Source organism: Globicephala melas, chromosome 13 (assembly GCF_963455315.2).
Source record: "Globicephala melas chromosome 13, mGloMel1.2, whole genome shotgun sequence".
Classification (NCBI taxonomy): domain Eukaryota; kingdom Metazoa; phylum Chordata; class Mammalia; order Artiodactyla; family Delphinidae; genus Globicephala; species Globicephala melas.
In genome coordinates this window covers 66,650,232-66,668,320 of record NC_083326.1, presented here as the reverse complement: position 1 = coordinate 66,668,320, position 18,089 = coordinate 66,650,232, and the positions used below count along the sequence as shown (strand labels likewise).

The 18,089-nt window shown below is 54.8% G+C and overlaps 1 protein-coding gene across 3 annotated transcripts in view; it reads left to right on the top strand.

Moving 5' to 3' along the window:
* Window positions 1-2,821: 2,821 nt before the first annotated feature.
* Window positions 2,822-18,089, top strand: part of SLC35E4 (solute carrier family 35 member E4) — a 151,630-nt gene continuing 136,362 nt past the window's right edge. For 2 of the 3 annotated variants that reach the window (XR_009566504.1, XR_011377966.1), the window contains exons 1-3: window positions 2,822-4,145; window positions 8,688-8,833; window positions 16,734-16,867. Coding sequence is in view for 1 of the 3 variants with exons in the window: in XM_030860812.2 (XP_030716672.1) it covers window positions 3,527-4,145; window positions 8,688-9,121 (1,053 nt within the window). In the remaining 2 variants the exon portion in view is untranslated. Of the gene's footprint in view, window positions 4,146-8,687; window positions 9,692-16,733; window positions 16,868-18,089 lie in introns of those variants that run through there. The other variant, XM_030860812.2, reaches the window with a different exon arrangement.

The following is an 18,089-nucleotide window of genomic DNA, read 5'->3' as shown; positions in this document are numbered from 1 at the left end:
TGGCTCTGAGCAACAGGGAGCTACTGAATCCTGCTCAAATCAAAGGATATTTGCTGATGGACTTCCCTGGCGGTACAGTGGTTAGGACTCCATGCTTCCACTGCAGGGGGCATGGGTTTGATCCCTGGTCAGGGAACTAAGATCCCACATGCTGCTCGGGGTGGCAAAAAAATAAAAAATAAAAAAGGATATTTGCTGAAAAGACTCAGCGCACCAATTTAAGGGCAGCCAAGGGCAGTAGGGAAATGGAAGTTGGGGCTCAGGGCTCCATCCCTCCACTACCCTCAGGCTCTCTCCTCTCCGTGTCCTCCCCCTCTGTCAGCTTCCTCTGAACGTGGCCCCAGCAGTGACTCTGCTGACTTCCAGTTTAATTCCCCAGGCCCTCTTATCTTCTTAGCCTGTGTCCCAAAGCCTGGAGAGGGGTCTGACCGGCACAGCCCGCTTCTGGGCCCTGGGTCATGTGTCTAGTCTGGCTCCATCAGCAGGGACCCCGAGAAGGGGCATGGGTGGGAGGACAGTCATGTCCACAGTAAGAGTTTGACAAGCAGCGGCCGCTCTGGAATGGGGGCCCAGGTTTGCGTCTGGCCTGCATTTAGAGCTGTGTGACTCCAGACAAGCCCCGTCCCCTCGTGCAGCCTGTTCCTAACTCACATCTGTGGGGTGGCGCCTTGGTTTACATTCATGCCTGTGAGCTCATCATAGATCACAGGTGGGGAGACTGAGGCCCCGCAGTGAAGTGACTAGTCTAGAGACATGCAGCGACAAGAGAAGAGACCCATCCCAAGCCTCTGCAGCTCAGTTGCTGGAAATGGGTTCTTCTTCCCTCCTGGTGCCTCTCAGGGTCCCGCCCTGAATCACCTGCTTCCCGCAGCAGCGGTGGGGGCCGGCAGGTGAAGGGCAGCACTCAGACCGGAGGGATATGAGAGCCTGTGGGCAGGGGCAGGCTGCTCGGGGCTGCTCTGGGCATTCAGGTGGACCCCAACGGGTGTGAAGGAGCCCCTGCTGCCCTGCCCTCTGTGAAGCTGGGTGCCCACCCCCACCATTCTCCCACAAGGGAACATCCTATGGAGAGTCTTGCTGCCTGCAGGTCAAGGCAGGTTAAAAACTGGGGCTCGGGAGCCAGGTAGATGTGGTCTGAATCCCCCACCACCACTCAAGCTGCACGATCCCTGCTTTGGGCTCTGCCCTCAGCCTCCCCCTCGCCCCCACTCCCCCACAAGGGTGTACAGCGCTCTCCCTCCCACCAAGGCCAACACAGGCCTCATCTTGGTTAATCCTCATTCCTCATAGCTCACCCCTCACCAGGCCGGGCAGGTGGGAGTGCTTTTTGGCAGTCTTGGAGGAGGTGTAGACACTGCCTACCACTCCACAGTAGCTCAGCTCTTAGAAGATTGGGGGGTGTTTACTATTTTTTAATTCATTGCTGTTTTTTTAATTAAAGGAAGCTTAACTGGAAAACTGACAAAATCTCAAAAAGAATCTAACCCTTAGGGGCCCTGATTCCTCCTCTTCAGGAAATGTGGGGCTAGGGGGGCTTCCCCCTTGGCTGGCTCAGTTTCCCTCCCACAACCACTCCTGGAAAAACGCCATCTAAATACCTGCATATTTTGGTCTTTCACCTGGAAATCTCCTGCCCTACAGTTTGGACTATTCAGCAGTGATTTGCAGGCTTATGCGGGTGTCAGAATCACCAGAGGCAAATGAAAAAAATTCACATCCCTGGGCCCACCAGAGGGTATCTGAATTCAGCAGGTCTGAAACAGTAGTGAGGCTGGGGAATTTTAATCCCAGTCCAAGGATTGTGATGGGGATTAGGGGACACTTGCAGCCATTCTGTGTTCTGTCCACCAGAGGGCGCCGTGGACCGGGATGAGCGGTCTCCCTTTGCGGTCTTGTTCCTCCAGACAGGTTGCTGGTTCCTCCATCAAGGACTTGCTGGTCAGACGACAGGCTAGGGGTGAACCGTGTCCCAGTGGGAAGGAGCTTCCATAGAGAAGGAAGCTGGACGTCAGGAAAGAGGCTCACAGTGGGCAGTGATTCTTGCACACTTGGACTCCTGAGCTCAGAGAGGCCAGGGCCCAGCCTGGAATCCCTATCAGCCTGTCCTGCTCTGGAGTGTGCTGTTTACCCAACACCGATGCAGGGGCAAAGGCATAGTGGCAGCTGCTCTGGCTCCCAGCCCACCTAGGGCTCTTTGTCCTGTCAGGGGTGGGGGCAGAGGGTGGACCCCAGGAATTTCAGCTGTGAGTCAGCTCTGAGTGCCCAGGGGATGGGACAGGGGCTGCTGGCCAGGGATAGATGCTGGCCGGCGGGACCCTGCTTCCGCAGCTGTGGGTGGCCTTGGTGATTCAGCTTCCCTCTGCCTGCCTAGAGGGGGCCCGCCCTGGGCTGGGAGAGGGAGGAGGTGTTCGGGTTAGGGAGGGGTATTAAGGGGCCCCGTGGTCCAACTCTTCCGGATGCAGAGGCCCCACGGGATAACTGTGGCCAGAGATTGGGTGGTTCCGAGACTGGTCCTAGGATGAGGTCTCCTGGGGGGAGGGTGTCCTTGAAAATGAAATCTCCTGAGAGGCTAGGGCTTTTTATTAGGCTCCCTCAGAAAGATACCCCAGGGTCTCCCGCCCTGTGTTCATCTCTATGGGGGGCCTGCCTTGGCGCTGCGTGGGGAGGGGCCTGATCCCCCACCGGTGTGGGGAGGGGGGACAGACAGGCTGACCACTCCAGCTAGGAGGAGGTCTGCTGACGGAGGTAAAGCTAGGCTGATGGAGGAGGAGCTGCGAGCGGGCGGCGTGGGGGAGGGGCGAGACATCCCTCTCGGCTTCGGGGGCGGAGCCTGGACGGAGGTGGCGCCTGGGGCTCAGCCCAATTTTCCGGGTGAGGCTCGAGGGGCGGCCGCGGAGGCGGGGCCTAGAGCACGGAGCCTCGCTCTCCGCCCGAACCTGGCGAGAGACCCCGCCGCAGCCTGAGCCGCCGGGAGCCGGAGCTGGCGCGGAGGCCCTGCCGGAGCCGAGCTGAGTCGAGCTCGCCGCCTGACACCGGCCGCAGCGCAGGCCGGCGCGTCAGCCCGCCGCAGGGTCTGGGCACTGTCGGAGGTAGCGAGCCCGTCCACCGGGACCACCGGCACCACCGGGCGCGGGAGCCCGGATCGCCCTTGCAGGCCTGGCCTGAGCACGCTGGAGGACCTGGGGTTTGGACTGAAGAGAAAAGGGATGGAGGATTACATGTAACCATAGCGTGGGCACTAGAAGGGGAGAAGAGTGGAGACTTCGCCTGGCACGGGGCAGAGGTGCCCGGCGCTTACTAGGCCAGGCTTGAGCACCAGGGAGCTTGGCATCCCAGCAGAAGCGACCTAGGCTCTGCCCTGCCTGAGCCGGGGACACAGCATAGCTCTTGGACCTCGGCTGTCGTAGGCCGGGCACAAGAAGCAGTGTCCTCACCTGAGACCGAGCGGGATCTACAGTGGGGCTCTCTGGTGGCCCAGAGCTGGTCGCTGGGGAGCCGGCCTCCTGACCCGGCCCCACTGGTACGGATGTGCCGCTGCCCGCGGGAGCGCCATGACGGCAGGATGACCTCAGCTGAGGCAGTGGCGGTGGCTGGCGGTGCTCGGTGGGCCGGGATCCCCCAGTGGCCCCCTGACACCCCGCAGGCGCTGCGGCGGCCTGGCCGGGCCTGGGTGGCCGTGGCAGCGCTGGTGTGGCTACTGGCGGGAGCCAGCATGTCGAGCCTCAACAAGTGGATTTTCACGGTGCACGGCTTCGGGCGGCCCCTGCTGCTCTCGGCACTGCACATGCTGGCAGCTGCGCTGGCATGCCACCCGGGGGCACGGCGCCCCATGCCCGGCCGCACACGCCGCCAAGTGCTGCTGCTCAGCCTCACTTTGGGCGCCTCGATGGCCTGTGGCAATGTGGGCCTGAGCGCTGTGCCCCTGGACCTGGCGCAGCTGGCCACCACCACCACGCCACTGATCACGCTGGCCCTGTCCGCGCTGCTGCTCGGCCGCCGCCACCACCCACTGCAGTTCGCCGCCATGGGCCCGCTCTGCCTGGGGGCCGCCTGCAGCCTGGCGGGAGAGCTCCGGACACCCCCAGCTGGCTGTGGTTTCCTGCTGGCGGCCACCTGCCTCCGTGGGCTCAAGTCCATCCAGCAGAGTGAGTACCCAGGACACTGGTCGAGGAGCTGGGGATCGGGGTGGGAGTGTGGCCTGGGTGGCCCTGTGAGGGGCTATGGCCATTATCCAGTTTTACAGATAAAGGAACTGAGGCGCATGGCTTGGGAAGAGTCAGGAACTGAGGCTCAGAAAGGGCCAACCGCTCAGTGAGTTCCAGGCCCCAGACTTAGGCTCTAGAGGCCCAACCAGTGTTTCATCCAGTTGGCTGCCATAAATCTGTGGTCCATGTTTTGTCAAGCCTGGATCTCCATACCTGATCGAGGAAGTCACTGTATTGTCCCCATTTGACAGGTAGAGGGGCTTGCCCTGGGCCATGTGAGCAGCAGAGGCAAGATTTGAACCCAGGCAGGCAGACTTCATGCCGTCCAAGTGATGTGGCATAAGGCTGTGGACCCGAGGGAGGCCTGATAGTGGAGACTAGGGAAAGAGAAAGAGGGCAAGGCCATGAGCTGGGATTTGGAAGTTGAGGGCTTTTGCTAAGTCTGGGAAGGGCTGGTGTTTACTGGGAGCTGCAGTGTAACTGGTCCCATGCTAGGTGTTGACCTTGGGTCTTCATGGCAACTACCACCTTCATCCCCATTTTACAAGATGCTGGAACTGAGACCCAGAGAGGTTCATGATTTGCCCACAGGCATACAGCTCCTAAGGACTGGAATCCTAGTCCATGTGACTCTGGACCTCAGCTCTGATGAAAGGGGGTTGGGGGCTCTGGACAGAGGGTAAGGTGGAGGCTCCAGGCCTAGACCCTGCTAAATCACTCTGCCTGAGGGTGGAGACCACCTTCCTGCCTGTCCTACTGAGGGTCCTTTGAGTCACAGCCTCCACCATCTCTCTGCCTCAACCCAAGGGTGCCCACTCAGGTTGGGGAGGCCTGGGTTCCAGCCACACCTGGGCTTGTGCTTCCTGGGCAACCTTGGGCAGAAGGGGAGATCTGGATCTTGTCTGGGCCCCATCTGTTTGGTGGAGGAGGTCAGAGTTGATAGTCACAGGGCTTTCTTGGTCTCCCTCCCTTTCAGCTCTGAGATCCTGTGACCCAGGCCTGGGAGAGAGAAGGGGCTGCTCCAAGGACCCTGGGCTGGGGTTAGGGCAGCCTGCAGCCAGAGAAGGTTGAAGTCAGAGCTCAGCCCTGCCTTACAGTCATCGGAGCCAGGACCCAGAGTCCCTGTACCCATCCTCCAGGGCCCTGAGGTAGGGCCAGAGCCCAGTTCTATTTTTGCCTTCAGGTTACATGAGAGCTGGGACCTGAGCTCTGGGCATGAGTCAGTGGGAAACTTGACCTTGTACCCTGCCCTGGGCAGGGCCAGAAGGCTGGGAAGGCCCCAGCCTCAGGGTTCACATCACGCCTGCTAAGGCCCAGTGCTTCTCACACAGGAGGAGCCCAGCCTGCAGGACAGGCTATGGCCGGCCAGGCCTCAGGCACATGGACATGGGGTGGCAGGTGCCTGGCATCAGGCTGCTCCTTGGCTCTGCCAGCTCTCTCCTTGTCTCCTGCCTGCCCCTGAGGCAGGTTGGTTGCTTGCTCCAGGTGCCCACAGCATCCTCTGCTTCCTCCATCAGGACTCCACATGCCTTGTATTATAGCCTCTTGTTTACCTGTCTGCCTCCCACCAGACAGGAGCTCTGAGAGGGCATGGCCTGGTTTTGAGGCAGCTCCATGTCCCCAGCACATAGCCTGGGGCCTGGCCCAGGTAAGGTACCCCTTAAATGGTGGGTTTATTAATGGTCTGATGGCAGAATTGGCAGGCTGGTTAAACTCCTTGGCTCAGGGTGCTAAGGAGGGAGCTTAGGAGGCTGGAGGCCCCACCAACAGAGATGGGAGCCCAGCAGAGGTGGGGAAGAACAGACTAGAGATAAGGGGTGAGATGGGTTTTGGACAAGAGGAGGTTTCTACTGCCAGACTTTCCAGGAAAGTCATCAGGGCCAAATTTAGACTAGCGTGTGAATGGCTGACACCAGCTCCTTCCCTGAGGGCAGACTCCATGGGAGCAGAGGATGAAAGTCCAGAAAGAGGAGTGCCCAGCAGCCACGGGCAGGTCCAGCAGTTTCTCTCCTTCCTGGGCCAGTTGTGGACCTGGGGGGCTACACGGGGAGAGGAGTGATGCCACCTTCCCACTCACAGAAAGGCTGGGAAGTGGGGTGCCAGTGTGCTGAGACTTGTCCTCAGCTACATCCACCTGCATGAGGGAACAGCCTGACCCTGCCCACTGAGCTCTCAGGCTGGTGAGGAGAAGTAGAGATCACAAGGCAGGGGAGAAGTGCTGGAGCCAAGGTGGGCATAGCTGTGGTTGGGTGGCTACTTCTAGGGGAAACCAGAGAAGGCTGCCTGGGGGAGGAGGCAGGCAGTGCTGGTGGCAATAATGTAATAATAGTGGCGAACACTTGCTGAGCCCTCACTGTGTGCCCACACCATGCCCAGCTCTTCATACAGCCAGAGTAGGAAAGGGCGTTCTGGGAGGGGGAAGCAGGGCTTGCCAGGGCACGGGTGTCAGCCAGCCGGGGCAGCATGTGGGGGATGGTGACAGCTGCGGTGGCCAGCAGTTGCTGCTGGGCTCCAGGCCCTGCGCTCAGCACCTCACAGGCCCCCGTGAGGGGCATGTTGTCACCTTGCCCATGCTCCCACAAGAGGACAGGCATAGAGAGAGGGCGGCTTGTGTCATATCACACAGCTCGTGACGGAGCAGAGACGGGATAAGCCAGAAGCCAGCGGAATGGGGTCTAGAGAACATTTGTCCACAGGTGACTGAAGCTTGGCGTGTTCAGATGCTGAAACAAAAGTGTCTTTGGAGGAAGAGAAGTTGTTTGTTTTTTGTTTGTTTTTGGCCACACGTGTGGCATGTGGGATCTTAGTTCCCCAACCCCACGCCCCCTGCATTGGGAGCACAGAGGCTTAACTGCTGGACCGCCAGGGAAGTCCCAGGAGAGGTTGAAATGCAGGGTTTGGTGGGAGCTGGCAGAGGAGGGGTCGCTGAGGAGGCAGTATGACAGGCTGGCATTTTGGGGCCCCGGGTGGGTGGCCTCTGGCAGAGGATCCCTGCTCTTTCCCTGGACTGCAGCAGAGGGAGGCAGAGGGCTGGGTGGGATGCAGAACAGGAGCAAGTGGCAGGGGGAGGAAGTTAGGACCTTCCTGCCTGGCTGCCTCTCAGAGGGTGAAATTTGCCAAAGGTGAAGTTCACCTGAAATCCTAAACACCTTCCAGTGATCGCACCTTTAACAGGCAGGCCACAGGCAGCTCGTAATGGTGCTAAATTTGGAGCGGACGAACAGGAGGCATTCCAGTTATCTGTTCATTTCTAGAAATGCTTGACAGAAGGACTGTTGCCTAGAGAACAAAGCCAAAACATCAGAATGAAATGGAGGGAGAAATAAGATTTCCTAGTCTAAGCATAGCCTATGAGTAAGCGCCTCTGTGGTTCTTTGGAAAGTGTGTGTCAGAAAATGCATAGAGGCTCAGAGAGCCCTGGGAGGGGATGGGGAGCCATGACTCATCTCTCTCCACAGAAACTGTCTCGTTGCCTTCATGCAAGTACTATCATTTCATCTGAGCCGGGTGTGATTCTATGATGGGCACCACTGGTTTTGTGAACCAGCTGGGTGGTAATATGAATACACACACACAGGCACACATGTGCAAGGTGGTAGGATCCCCTCTTCCCTCGCAAAGACTAAGGTTTCCTCTGTGTCCTGGATTCATCTTGACAAGCCCCAGCGTTGGTAGCAAAAGATGCTGATTATCAGCGATAAACAGTGAGTGACAGCCGGGAGCAAACAGTGACCTTGTTGTTCCCTGTCATCCCAATGGTCATAAGTGATTGAACATTTGGTTCAAACGGTTTTTATTATTTCAAACTCTCTATCTTTTTTAAGCTAAAGGCCACATAGCTAGTAAGTGGCAGAACTGGCCTGCTGGTGGCCTGTCCCTACTCTGGCATGGGAGCTGCACTGTGGGGCTGAGGGTGCGAGAAGGGCTGAATCCAAGAAAGGTGGGTCGGGCCGCTTGGTTCAGGGCCTTCAAAGTTGGTTAAGAGCCCAGGATGTTTTTCTCCAGGGCCTGGGGAGCCCCTGAAGAATTTTTTTTTCCACGGTTATTGATCAGTGGGACATCACAAGCAGATTATTGTTTCAGCCTGTGGGAGGAGTAGGTGATAACGCTTATTTGTTTTATCTTTTTACATTTACTGAGCACTTACCTTCTAAGGGCTTTGTGTACATTATCTATTTTAATCTTTACAACAACCCTGCATGTTTAAGGTTTTATTATCCTCCGATTTTGCAGGTGAGGAAACCTAGGCCTGTAGAGGTTAAGTGCCTGGTCACAGGTAGTCAGGAGCGACCCGGGTCACCACTCAGGCAGTCTGACTCTGGATTCGTGACCTTCTCGTTACAGAGCCGGAGCCACTAATTCCGCCTGAGGGGTTGGGGCAGGCAGGCTTCCTGGAGGATGGGCCGAGGAGGAGGTTGTGCCGGGTTGGCCTCGTGGGGGTTGTCTCGCGCCAGGTGCTGATGGCTGCTGTCCTGGTTGCAGGTGCCCTGCTGCAGGAGGAGAGGCTGGATGCGGTGACCCTGCTGTATGCCACCTCGCTGCCCAGCTTCTGCCTGCTGGCAGGCGCGGCCCTGGTGCTGGAGGCTGGCGTGGCACCGCCGCCCGCCCCCACCGACTCCCGCCTCTGGGTCTGTATCCTGCTCAGCTGCCTCCTGTCTGTGCTCTACAACCTGGCCAGCTTCTCCCTGCTGGCCCTCACCTCGGCCCTCACTGTCCACGTCCTGGGCAACCTCACTGTCGTGGGCAACCTCATCCTTTCCCGGCTCCTGTTTGGCAGCCGCCTCAGCACCCTCAGCTATGTGGGCATTGCGCTTACCCTTTCAGGAATGTTCCTTTACCACAACTGCGAGTTCGTGGCTTCTTGGGCTGCCCGCCGGGGCTTCTGGCGGAGAGACCAGCCTGGCAAGGGTCTCTGAGACCTGAGGGAGCACAGGGACCACGCGGGACTGCCTCAGCCTGAATCCAGCCTTGGCCCGTGGCCATGGGAAAACGGGGAGAGTGGGCAGCCTCTGGGGCTGTCGGGGGAGATGGGTCTTCCTGCAGGGCCACCTTGGAGGCTGGAATGGGGACTCCCAGAGAGACCCACCTCCTGTCCCTGCCTGCCTCTCCTCATCACAGACCCCACTCACCACTGGATGGTGGGTCCAAGCCCGGCACAGTCACTGTGCTTGTCAGAGTAATTATTACGATTAGTATCAACTACTACGCCGAAAACTGCTGGCCAAACTTTGAAAACCTCACCATGTTCTAATGATGAAGATGATGATGATGGTGATGATGATGATGATGATTCTTGGGGGGTCGCACAATCCTTCCTCCAAGAAATTGGGGAGGCAGCTAGGAGGCCCAGGGAAGGGCTTCTTTGCTGCTGGGCTTCCCTAGGGAGTTGGGGTCGTCTGTGCCAACTCCAGGCAGCTGCTGTGGCCTCAGCCCTGGGCCCCCCAATTTTGGGTCTTCCGTCCTCAAATAAACTATTTTTGCTTGTACACCTGTGTCATTCCTCGGGGTGGCAGCCAAGGGCCGATAGCTGCCAGCTGCCCACAAGGAAACGAGGACCCCCTTCCCGCCTTACCAACCGGGGCCTGGCCAGGCCCACACCCCAGCCCTCTGCTCCGGCCCCTGCACGCCATCTTCCCGCAGCCCCGGGGGCATCTCCTAAAACACACTCTTTGTGTGGCTCCACACTGCTCTTGGGACAAGGTCAGAGCTTCCTACCCCAGACCATAGGGCCCTCAGGGCCTGGCCCCACAGCTTCACCAGGCTCCTCTCCCCTCTCCCCTCTCCCCTCCTTGGGCTCCACCTTCCATCTGCACCCGCTTCCTTCAGGTCCACCCCCCTCAACCCCCGACACCAAGCCTCCCCACCGGAGCCTCTGCACGTGCTGGTCTCCTGTCTGCTGTCCACTTCCTACATCTGCTTCTCCCTTTCTCATGGCGAAACCCTTGCCTGGGGGTGAAAACTCAAACATGCAACCCTCCTCTAAAAGAAAAACCAAAAAAGAAGCCTGAGGAAGGAAGGGCCTGGACGAGGGGCCGTGCCCAGGGTTGTGGGCGCAGAGGGCAAGGAATCGAGTGGCTCCATGGAAGGAGGAGCACTGGGGGGCGGGGGCACCTGGAGGGCTGGCCCAACTCAGCTGCATCACGTCTCATCCTTCCCTTGGTGGTAAGCACTTAACTCCTGCTACCTACCTGCCCCTGCTGGGGGCTGCCTGTTAAAAACCATAAGGTCCCTGCCTGGGTTAGAGAGACCTGGGGCCTAATCCTGCTCTGCCTGCCTCACTGTGTACTTGGGGTAGGTACCTTCCCTCCCTGAGCCTCAGTTTCCATATCTACAAAATGGGCTGATGATCCCCGTTGGGAGGATTCCAGTGAGGAGCCTGGTAGGCGGGGCCCGGGGAGGAGAGAGAACGATGGGGCCAGTGGGCTTGGTCCTTATCTTGGGCTAGTCATCCACTCTCTCTGAGGCTCTAGGCTCATCTGGAAAATGGGAGGATGGGAGCTAGACCAGGCCGGGGTTGGGGTCTCGGGGGCCTGGGACTCAGGGAGGAATCATGCATTCCTTCACATAGCCAGAATTCGTGGAGGACTGCTGTGCCAGCCAGTGGTAGACAGGGCTGCATGGAGGGTCAGCCCCAGGCTGGGTGTGGGGGCAGTGAGGGCCTGGGAGGCACCCGGCCCGGGCAGGACAGGCGCAGGGTTTCCTGGCTCTGGCCTCAGCCCAGGCCCGTCTTGCGGAGGGCAAGTGGTCCTAGGCTGAGTCACTCACCACCCACCCTCCCTGTGACTCAGAGATGCTACCGGCCCAGTCCCGTCCCGGTGCAGCCTGGATACCTCCGGGCTCCGCACTGAGGCTTGGCCAGACAGGACAGAGGATGAATGGCTTCAGGTGGGTAGGGCCTCCTTGGTCCTCAGGACCCTTCCCCATTCAAGGAGCCCCCTGCCATAGTAGGAGCCTCCTGCAGCGCCCTGGCCCTGGCTCCCGGGCCCTAGGGAATGCTTGGCTTTAGAGTGAGCCTCCCGTCAGATCAGAGCCAGCCCCTGGCGGTTGTGGGGGCAGAGTGGGGGGAATTGGAGCTGTGCTTGACCTGGGGCCACCCAGCATTGAGGTGATTCCCTCAGGGTCAGAGTTAAAGCCCTCCCTACCACCCCTGCCAGCAGTGGGCACAGTGAGCACTGGCCTGGCAGTCAGAAAGCCTGGGTTTGTGTCCTGGCCCCCTTTCTCACCTATCTGACCTGTCTGGTCTCTGCCGGCTTCACAGGGATACTCACAGGGAAGGGCTTATCAGGTGATTCCCATTGACGGCCCTCTGGACTCTGCTTCTTACTTGTTCTGTTTCCTCGTGCGAGACACTTCACCTCCTCAGCCTCCCTCCTTGTGCCCAGTCCCTGCTGGGAAGCGATCTCTGGATAACAGATGTCACCTTCCTTTGGGGGCGGGGGGGATGTCTCTTCCCTACCCTCACCCCTCCCCTGCCCCATGCCAGGCTGGGTTGAAAGCCACAAAGCTCACATAAGCTCCCTGCACCTCTCCAGGCAGGGCCCTGAGCACATCCCACTCTCAGAACTGCCTGCTCACCGCTGTCTTCCCAGCACCAGCACAGAGCCTGGTGTGGATGGAGTAGGCGGGAGAGAATACCAGTCAAGAGCAGGGGTTGGACCTGGGTTCAAACCCCAGCCCTGGTGTGTCTGAGCTGTGTGACTTTGGGCGGGAGTCTTCCCCTCCTGTGGCTCTGCGTGTTAAGTGGGGGCAGCGGCAGAGCCTCACCCATCTGGCTCTGGGAGGCGGCAGGAGCTAACATACATGCCCAGTGCTTAGTGACAGTGCCTTAAACTTGTGGATGAAAAATTAACCAGTCGATCTAAGAGAGAAATGGAAATTTTATTAGAGCCAATTTTAGGGTGATAACCCAGGATGAGCATCTCAGAAAGCTCTGAGAACCGTTCCGCCCATTAGCAGACCAGGCACAGTTATGTAAGGTTTTTTTAAGACAGAGGGCTGTACATCAAATGACATATTATTGACAGTTTACATAATCCAGATCTAAGCATCATCGTGGTGGGTCATGTGACCCCTTACAAGATTAGGAAGGGGTGTTATCTTTTAAGGAGTTGCCTGGATGCTGGAAGAATGTTGCTCTTTATGGTTGACCAGGTATTCCTGCCGATGCGGGAGGTTTGGTCGATGCATAAATGCAGATACACAATGCACAGTGTGGGGAGAGAGGAGGCCAAAAGGCAGAGAAGAATTTTATATGTTTAGGTTTATCCTGTCTTGCCATTAGATATGAATTTTATTTCACAAACCTAACAGGTCCTCGAGCCATGTTAGCAGACTGGCTCACTACAAACGCCTCCCAGTTCCTCTCCCAAGACTTCTCTTGCTGCCCCCACCCCCAGGCTTCCCTTGCACATCGAGGGCCCCAGGGCATGCTCTTGCCCCAGCTCCCACCCCCTCACCCTGCCTTGGAGGAAGCTGGGTCTGTGCTGGGCATCCTGCCATTGTGGATTCAGAACAAAGCTTCTGCCTTGTCTCAGCCCCAGCTGCCAGGGGGCCCCTCCCACCCTCCCCAGGGGGGCCTTGAATTGTCATTCCAGGGGGCCAGGGTAAACAGGGACTCTTGCTCCCAAATCAGCTCAGGGATGCCAGGGACTCCACCATCACACTGTTCCTGCTCAGTTGTAAATACTTCTGAGAAATAACACAAAATACAGTGGACAGCCATGGAAGGTTTTGAGCAGGCAAGGACTGTGATGGAACAACAAATGTTTTTTGATAATGGCCCTTCAGTTTGGTCTGGATCCTACGTGGAGGAGAAATTGAAGGGGCTTGGGACAGGAGGCAGGGAGACAAGGGAAGAACTATTGTGGTCCATTGAGCAGATGACAGTGGGGCCCGTGTCTTGGGCGTGGTGCAGAGTAGCATCACTTGTACTGATTTGGGGTAACAAGTTATCCCCAAACATTATGGCTTAGAGCAATGAATATAAATTATCTCAGTTTCTGTGGATCAGGCATTTGAGAGTGGTTGAGTGGAATAGTTCTGACTTAGGGTCTCTCATGAGGTTGCAATCAAATGACAGCAGGGCTGCAGTCATATAAAGGCTTGACTGTGGCTGGCAGGTCCACTTCTAAGATGAGTCATTCACATGGCTGTTGGCAGGAGACCTCAGTTCCTTTGCCATGTGGGCCCTTCCACAGGGCTCCTTGAGTGTACTCATGGCATGGTAGTTGGTTTCCACCAGAGTGAGTGATTCAAGAGAGCAAGAAGCCACAATGTCCTTTTTGATCCAATTTCAAAAGTCACACTCATTTCTCTAATATCTTCATTTATTAATTCAAATTATTGTCATTTCTCTGATGTCCTATTGGTTACAAGTCAACCCTATTCAATGTGGGCCCTCCCACCTTGACTACATAAGGGCATGCACCAGGAGGAGGGGATCATGGAGGTCAGTTGAGATCATTGAGGTCACCTCTGAGGCTGGCTACCACATCAGCTTGTTGAGTGAGTGAGTGAGGACACAGCCTGGGGCCGTGCGGAATGAGTCTGGGAGCTTCCTGCTCCAGGCTGGATCTCTTCAGCTACACTTCTGAATCCTTCCTGACACAGTACTATACAATCCTGGCCCGCAGCAGGCACTCAGCAAATGCTTGTCTCTGTGACGGCTGGAGGCTTCTTCCTCTGGTCCCCACTGCAGACAAGGAGAAGGCCTGGGCTCCTGGGTCTGGTAGGTAAAGCTCTGGTTCTCTGATGTTTCCAAGCCCACTCCCCGTGACCTCTCCAGCTATATGAGGCCACCCCTGCTCCCTGTGCCTGATGGAGCCTTCCAGTACCTAGGCCTCCTTCTGCCCCCTCCTGACTGCCACAACCCTCATGTGCCCCCTCTCTCCCTCTCCAAACACTGCCAGCATCCCAGTGGGTAGATTCTGGCTCAGCAGTACCTGCTGCCTGAGCTGAGCACTTCTCTTTATATGTTTAAACTTTCTTTGGTGGAAGAACCCTTGTCCATGCTTCTTATGCTGGAGCCCGATATCAAATAAGCCAAAGCAGAGTTGCCCTAGATGAACCAGGAACCCCGCACACCTCTGCCAAGTTTCCCAGGTGAAAACCACAGATCTTGTTCAACCCTTATACACATAGAAAACTAAAGCCCAAAGAGATGGCCTTAGTGCACTGGGCTGCTATAACAAAATGCCATAGACTGGGTGGCTTATAAACAATGGAAATTTATTGCTCACAGTTCTGGAGGCTGGAAGTCTGAGATCAGGGTGCAGGCATGGTCGGGTGAGGGCCCTCTTCTGGGTCACAGGCTTCATTTATAAGGGCTTCATTTATAAGGGCATTAATCCTATTCTTGAGGGCTCCACTCTCATGACCTCATCACCTAATTACCTCCCAAAGGCCCCACCTCCCAATACTATCACCTTGGACATTAGGTCTCAACATATGAATTTTAGGAAGACACCAATGTGCGGACCATAGCAGCGATCTTGCACAAAGAGGGAGCAGCAGGGCGAGGTCTTCATCTCCTAATTCTTGGGATTCTGCTGTTCCTTGCTCCCCACTCTGTTGTGAGGAACAGAGCCAGAGTGTGAGGTTATAGGGGTGTGCGGGGTCCAGCCCAGGTTCAGAGGGGGTGTCTGCCGGATATTCCCCAGCTCAGTCAGCAAAACATTTTTTTCTTCAGGGGAAAGGCATTATAGATATTTTGCCAAGGGAAGTCTAGAAAGATCTGTGGTAAGAGGCTTTTATGTGTGTTTAAAGCTTTCTGCTTTTGCGTGTCTCTTGGCACCTGTGAGAGGGGGAGTAGGATGGTGTATTAGTCCAGGTCCTCTGAGAAGCAAGCACCAAGATGGAATTAAAAGTGCAAGGATTTTATGAGGGCAAACATTTGTGAGAGAAAATGGAAAGGGGGCTAGGAAGGCTAGGAGAGCCCATCAGACTGTGATGCAAGTGGAGGAGAGAGGGAAGGAAGTTTGGCGGGAAACGTTCTTGACCACACAGCTGACAGCAAGGAAGCCAATCAGAAGAGTCCATGTCTCCCAGGACTGGGCCTGCCTTGGTATCCCTGCTATACTGGGAAATTGGCTAGAAGGAGCCTGAGGGAAGTCTAGTCTCAGTATAAACATGGCGATGGATTTCAGAGTGTCACGGCGGGGCCCTTGTTCAGTATTGCATCCTGTAATCGGAGGCCCGTGGGACACGTTCTATGGCCACCCCAGATGGCATGGTGACTCCCATTTTACAGGCAGAATTCCAGAAAAATTCCAGGGTCTGCCTGAAGTCACAAAGCAGGATGAGAATCCTCACCTCTCGACTCTCATCCCGAGCTCCTTCCTGTGTGACATAAGTCCGCAGTCCAGAGGTGGTTGATGGATTCTTAGTGCATCTGGACTTAGCATCCCAGTAGGTAAGCAGGGCTGTGTGCTTCAGGGTCAAGAGCTACCTGTCCCTAGATTTGTAATGAGATCACCACCTCAACAGAGGTTGTTCAGGAAAATCCTCAGGGCCACCGTTTATCTGGCAGGGTATTATGAACTTCACAGAAACGTCTCACACCAAATTTAATTGACTTTAATTCATCATAAAGAAAGAAAGTGATTCTGTACTTTTGAAGTAGGAAAGTTAAAAGTTCATGAAATCAGAGGCTTGGAATCTCTGCTCCAAGCCAGGCTGTTGGGCCGTGAGGGACATTTCATTCTCCCCTCTTACAGGATTGCGTTAAAACTCCAACATGACAGGAATTCCAATGGTCAGGACTCTGCGCTTCCACTGCAGGGGGGCACAGGTTTGATCCCTGGTCAGGGAACTAAGATCCAGCCTCTCTACCCTGAATCCAGAGGAACAGAGTAGACTGTTTGCAAAAAAGGACTTGGACCCTCTCAAGAGGTCTCAACCTCAACTTCTTCCACTTGGGATGTGAAATGCTGGTCCTGCCATATCCAAATCTGAATATTGAAAGAATAATTTAAAAAGGAGGATCCAAAATTATATTTTCTCAACTATGAACAAAAAAAAAATGCATAGAAAGAAGGAAATATACCACAATACCTAAGTGTTGACTTGGTTACTGCTTGAGGATAGTATTGTAGATGGACCGTATTTATTTTCCTTTTTCCACAAATGAGTATGTAGTTTTAAAAATACATTTCATAGGGTGCCAGTTCTGACTAAGATAGAGTAAACATAGTCTGTCCTTCCCACTGAATGCAAATAAAAACCCTGGGCAGAATGCAGGAAGCAGCTCTCTGAGGACTCTGAAAAAGAAATGGTAGCATGTGGACTGGGAAAGGGAACCAGAACTTGGAGTATAAACAATCTGGTGGCGAGTCTCCGTTTTGCTTTTTGCTCCTGTATCTGCTGGCCTGGTCTCAGAGGCAGTGTGACTCCTGGAACTGTGCAGTGGACATGGAAAGAAAGAATTCCAAGAGCAGCCCTGTCTTTCTGGTCTAAGGAGTAGGAAGGAAGGCCTCTTCAGGACAGAAAGAGTGAGGGAAATCTCTTTTTTTGTGTTTTTTCCTCATATAGTCCTGTCCCCGGGCAAGCCTCATACTGAAGTTGAAACTGGGCAGCAGAAGTAGCAGTAGCAGTGGAAGCTGGGAAAGCACCTAAAACTCGGAGGGGAATCCTTTTGTCTGACCAAAAGAACTGTGGCTTGAAAGGTGTGTGTGCTGGGGAGGAATCCCCTTGCTTTTTTCTCTCTGTTCGTCCTGTCACCTGGTCCTAAAGCAGAACCGGTCACAGAATGTATGCAGGAGAGCAGGGAGACTAAAAGCCCTGATTTCTAGCTGGAGGACCAGGGAAAGGGTGGTCTTGAAAACTGGGATGTGTGGGAGAAACTGTGGAGAGGAGGAAGCTTGAGAAATGGATCCCATAGGCTCACGTGTATGGATCTGACCCTAAACATTACTCCAATGACTTTGAGAATGAAACTACTATGCAGACCACCCAGATTTCAGACTGGGACCTGGGTGGCACAAGCTTAGGGCAGATTTGACTTACGTTGCAAAAGTTTTGAAAACTGATAATTGAACTATGGCCCTGTTAAAAAAAACAAAATTCAACTGCGTAAATTTAAAAAATCTTATTGGCTTTATTCAGTGATTCATGAATTGAGAAGTATCCAATCTAGCAAACATAAAGAGCTCTGAGGAGCTGTACAAAGTGAAAGACTTTTATAGGCAAAAGGGAGCAGAAACAAGGAAGTTATTCTAGGCAGAAAATAGCATTGGTTATTGCAAGGTTACTTTCCTTTAGGGGATGGCAGGGGTCTATCAGGCAGATTACCTAACTAGTGCTGATCAGGTGATTCCTGTTTGACTGGTTTAATATTCCATTTCTGGGTTAGCTGAAACTAGTTAAGTCTCAGTTTGGTGATGTGGGGCTTAGCATAAGTGACTCCATTTGGGGCCTGTTGTCTTGTTTTTAACAGACCACAGGAGGCGGACCAGAGCTGATCCTAAATGGATCAAATGCCTCCTAAAACAAAGACTCAACATTTTCCATAGGATTTAACCAAGACCTAGAGTCTCACAATATAATATTCAAAATGCCCAGGATACAATCCAAAATTACTCTGCATACAAAGAACCAAGAAAGTCTAAACACTGAGATGACCCAAATGTTGGACTTATCAGAAAAAGACCTTAGAAATGAAAAGATAGAAAGTCTCAACAGAGAAATAGAAGATATAGAAAATAACCAAATTAAAAATTTTAAACTAAGAAAATACATTAATCAAAATTTGAAAATATATTGGATGGCCTTAGTAGCAGAATGGCAGAGGAAATTCAGCGAACTTGGAGTCAGATCCGTAGAAATTATCTGTAGTGAGCAGAACGTCCACCTCTGCCAAATGCCCTGTTCCCTGGAACATGTGACCGT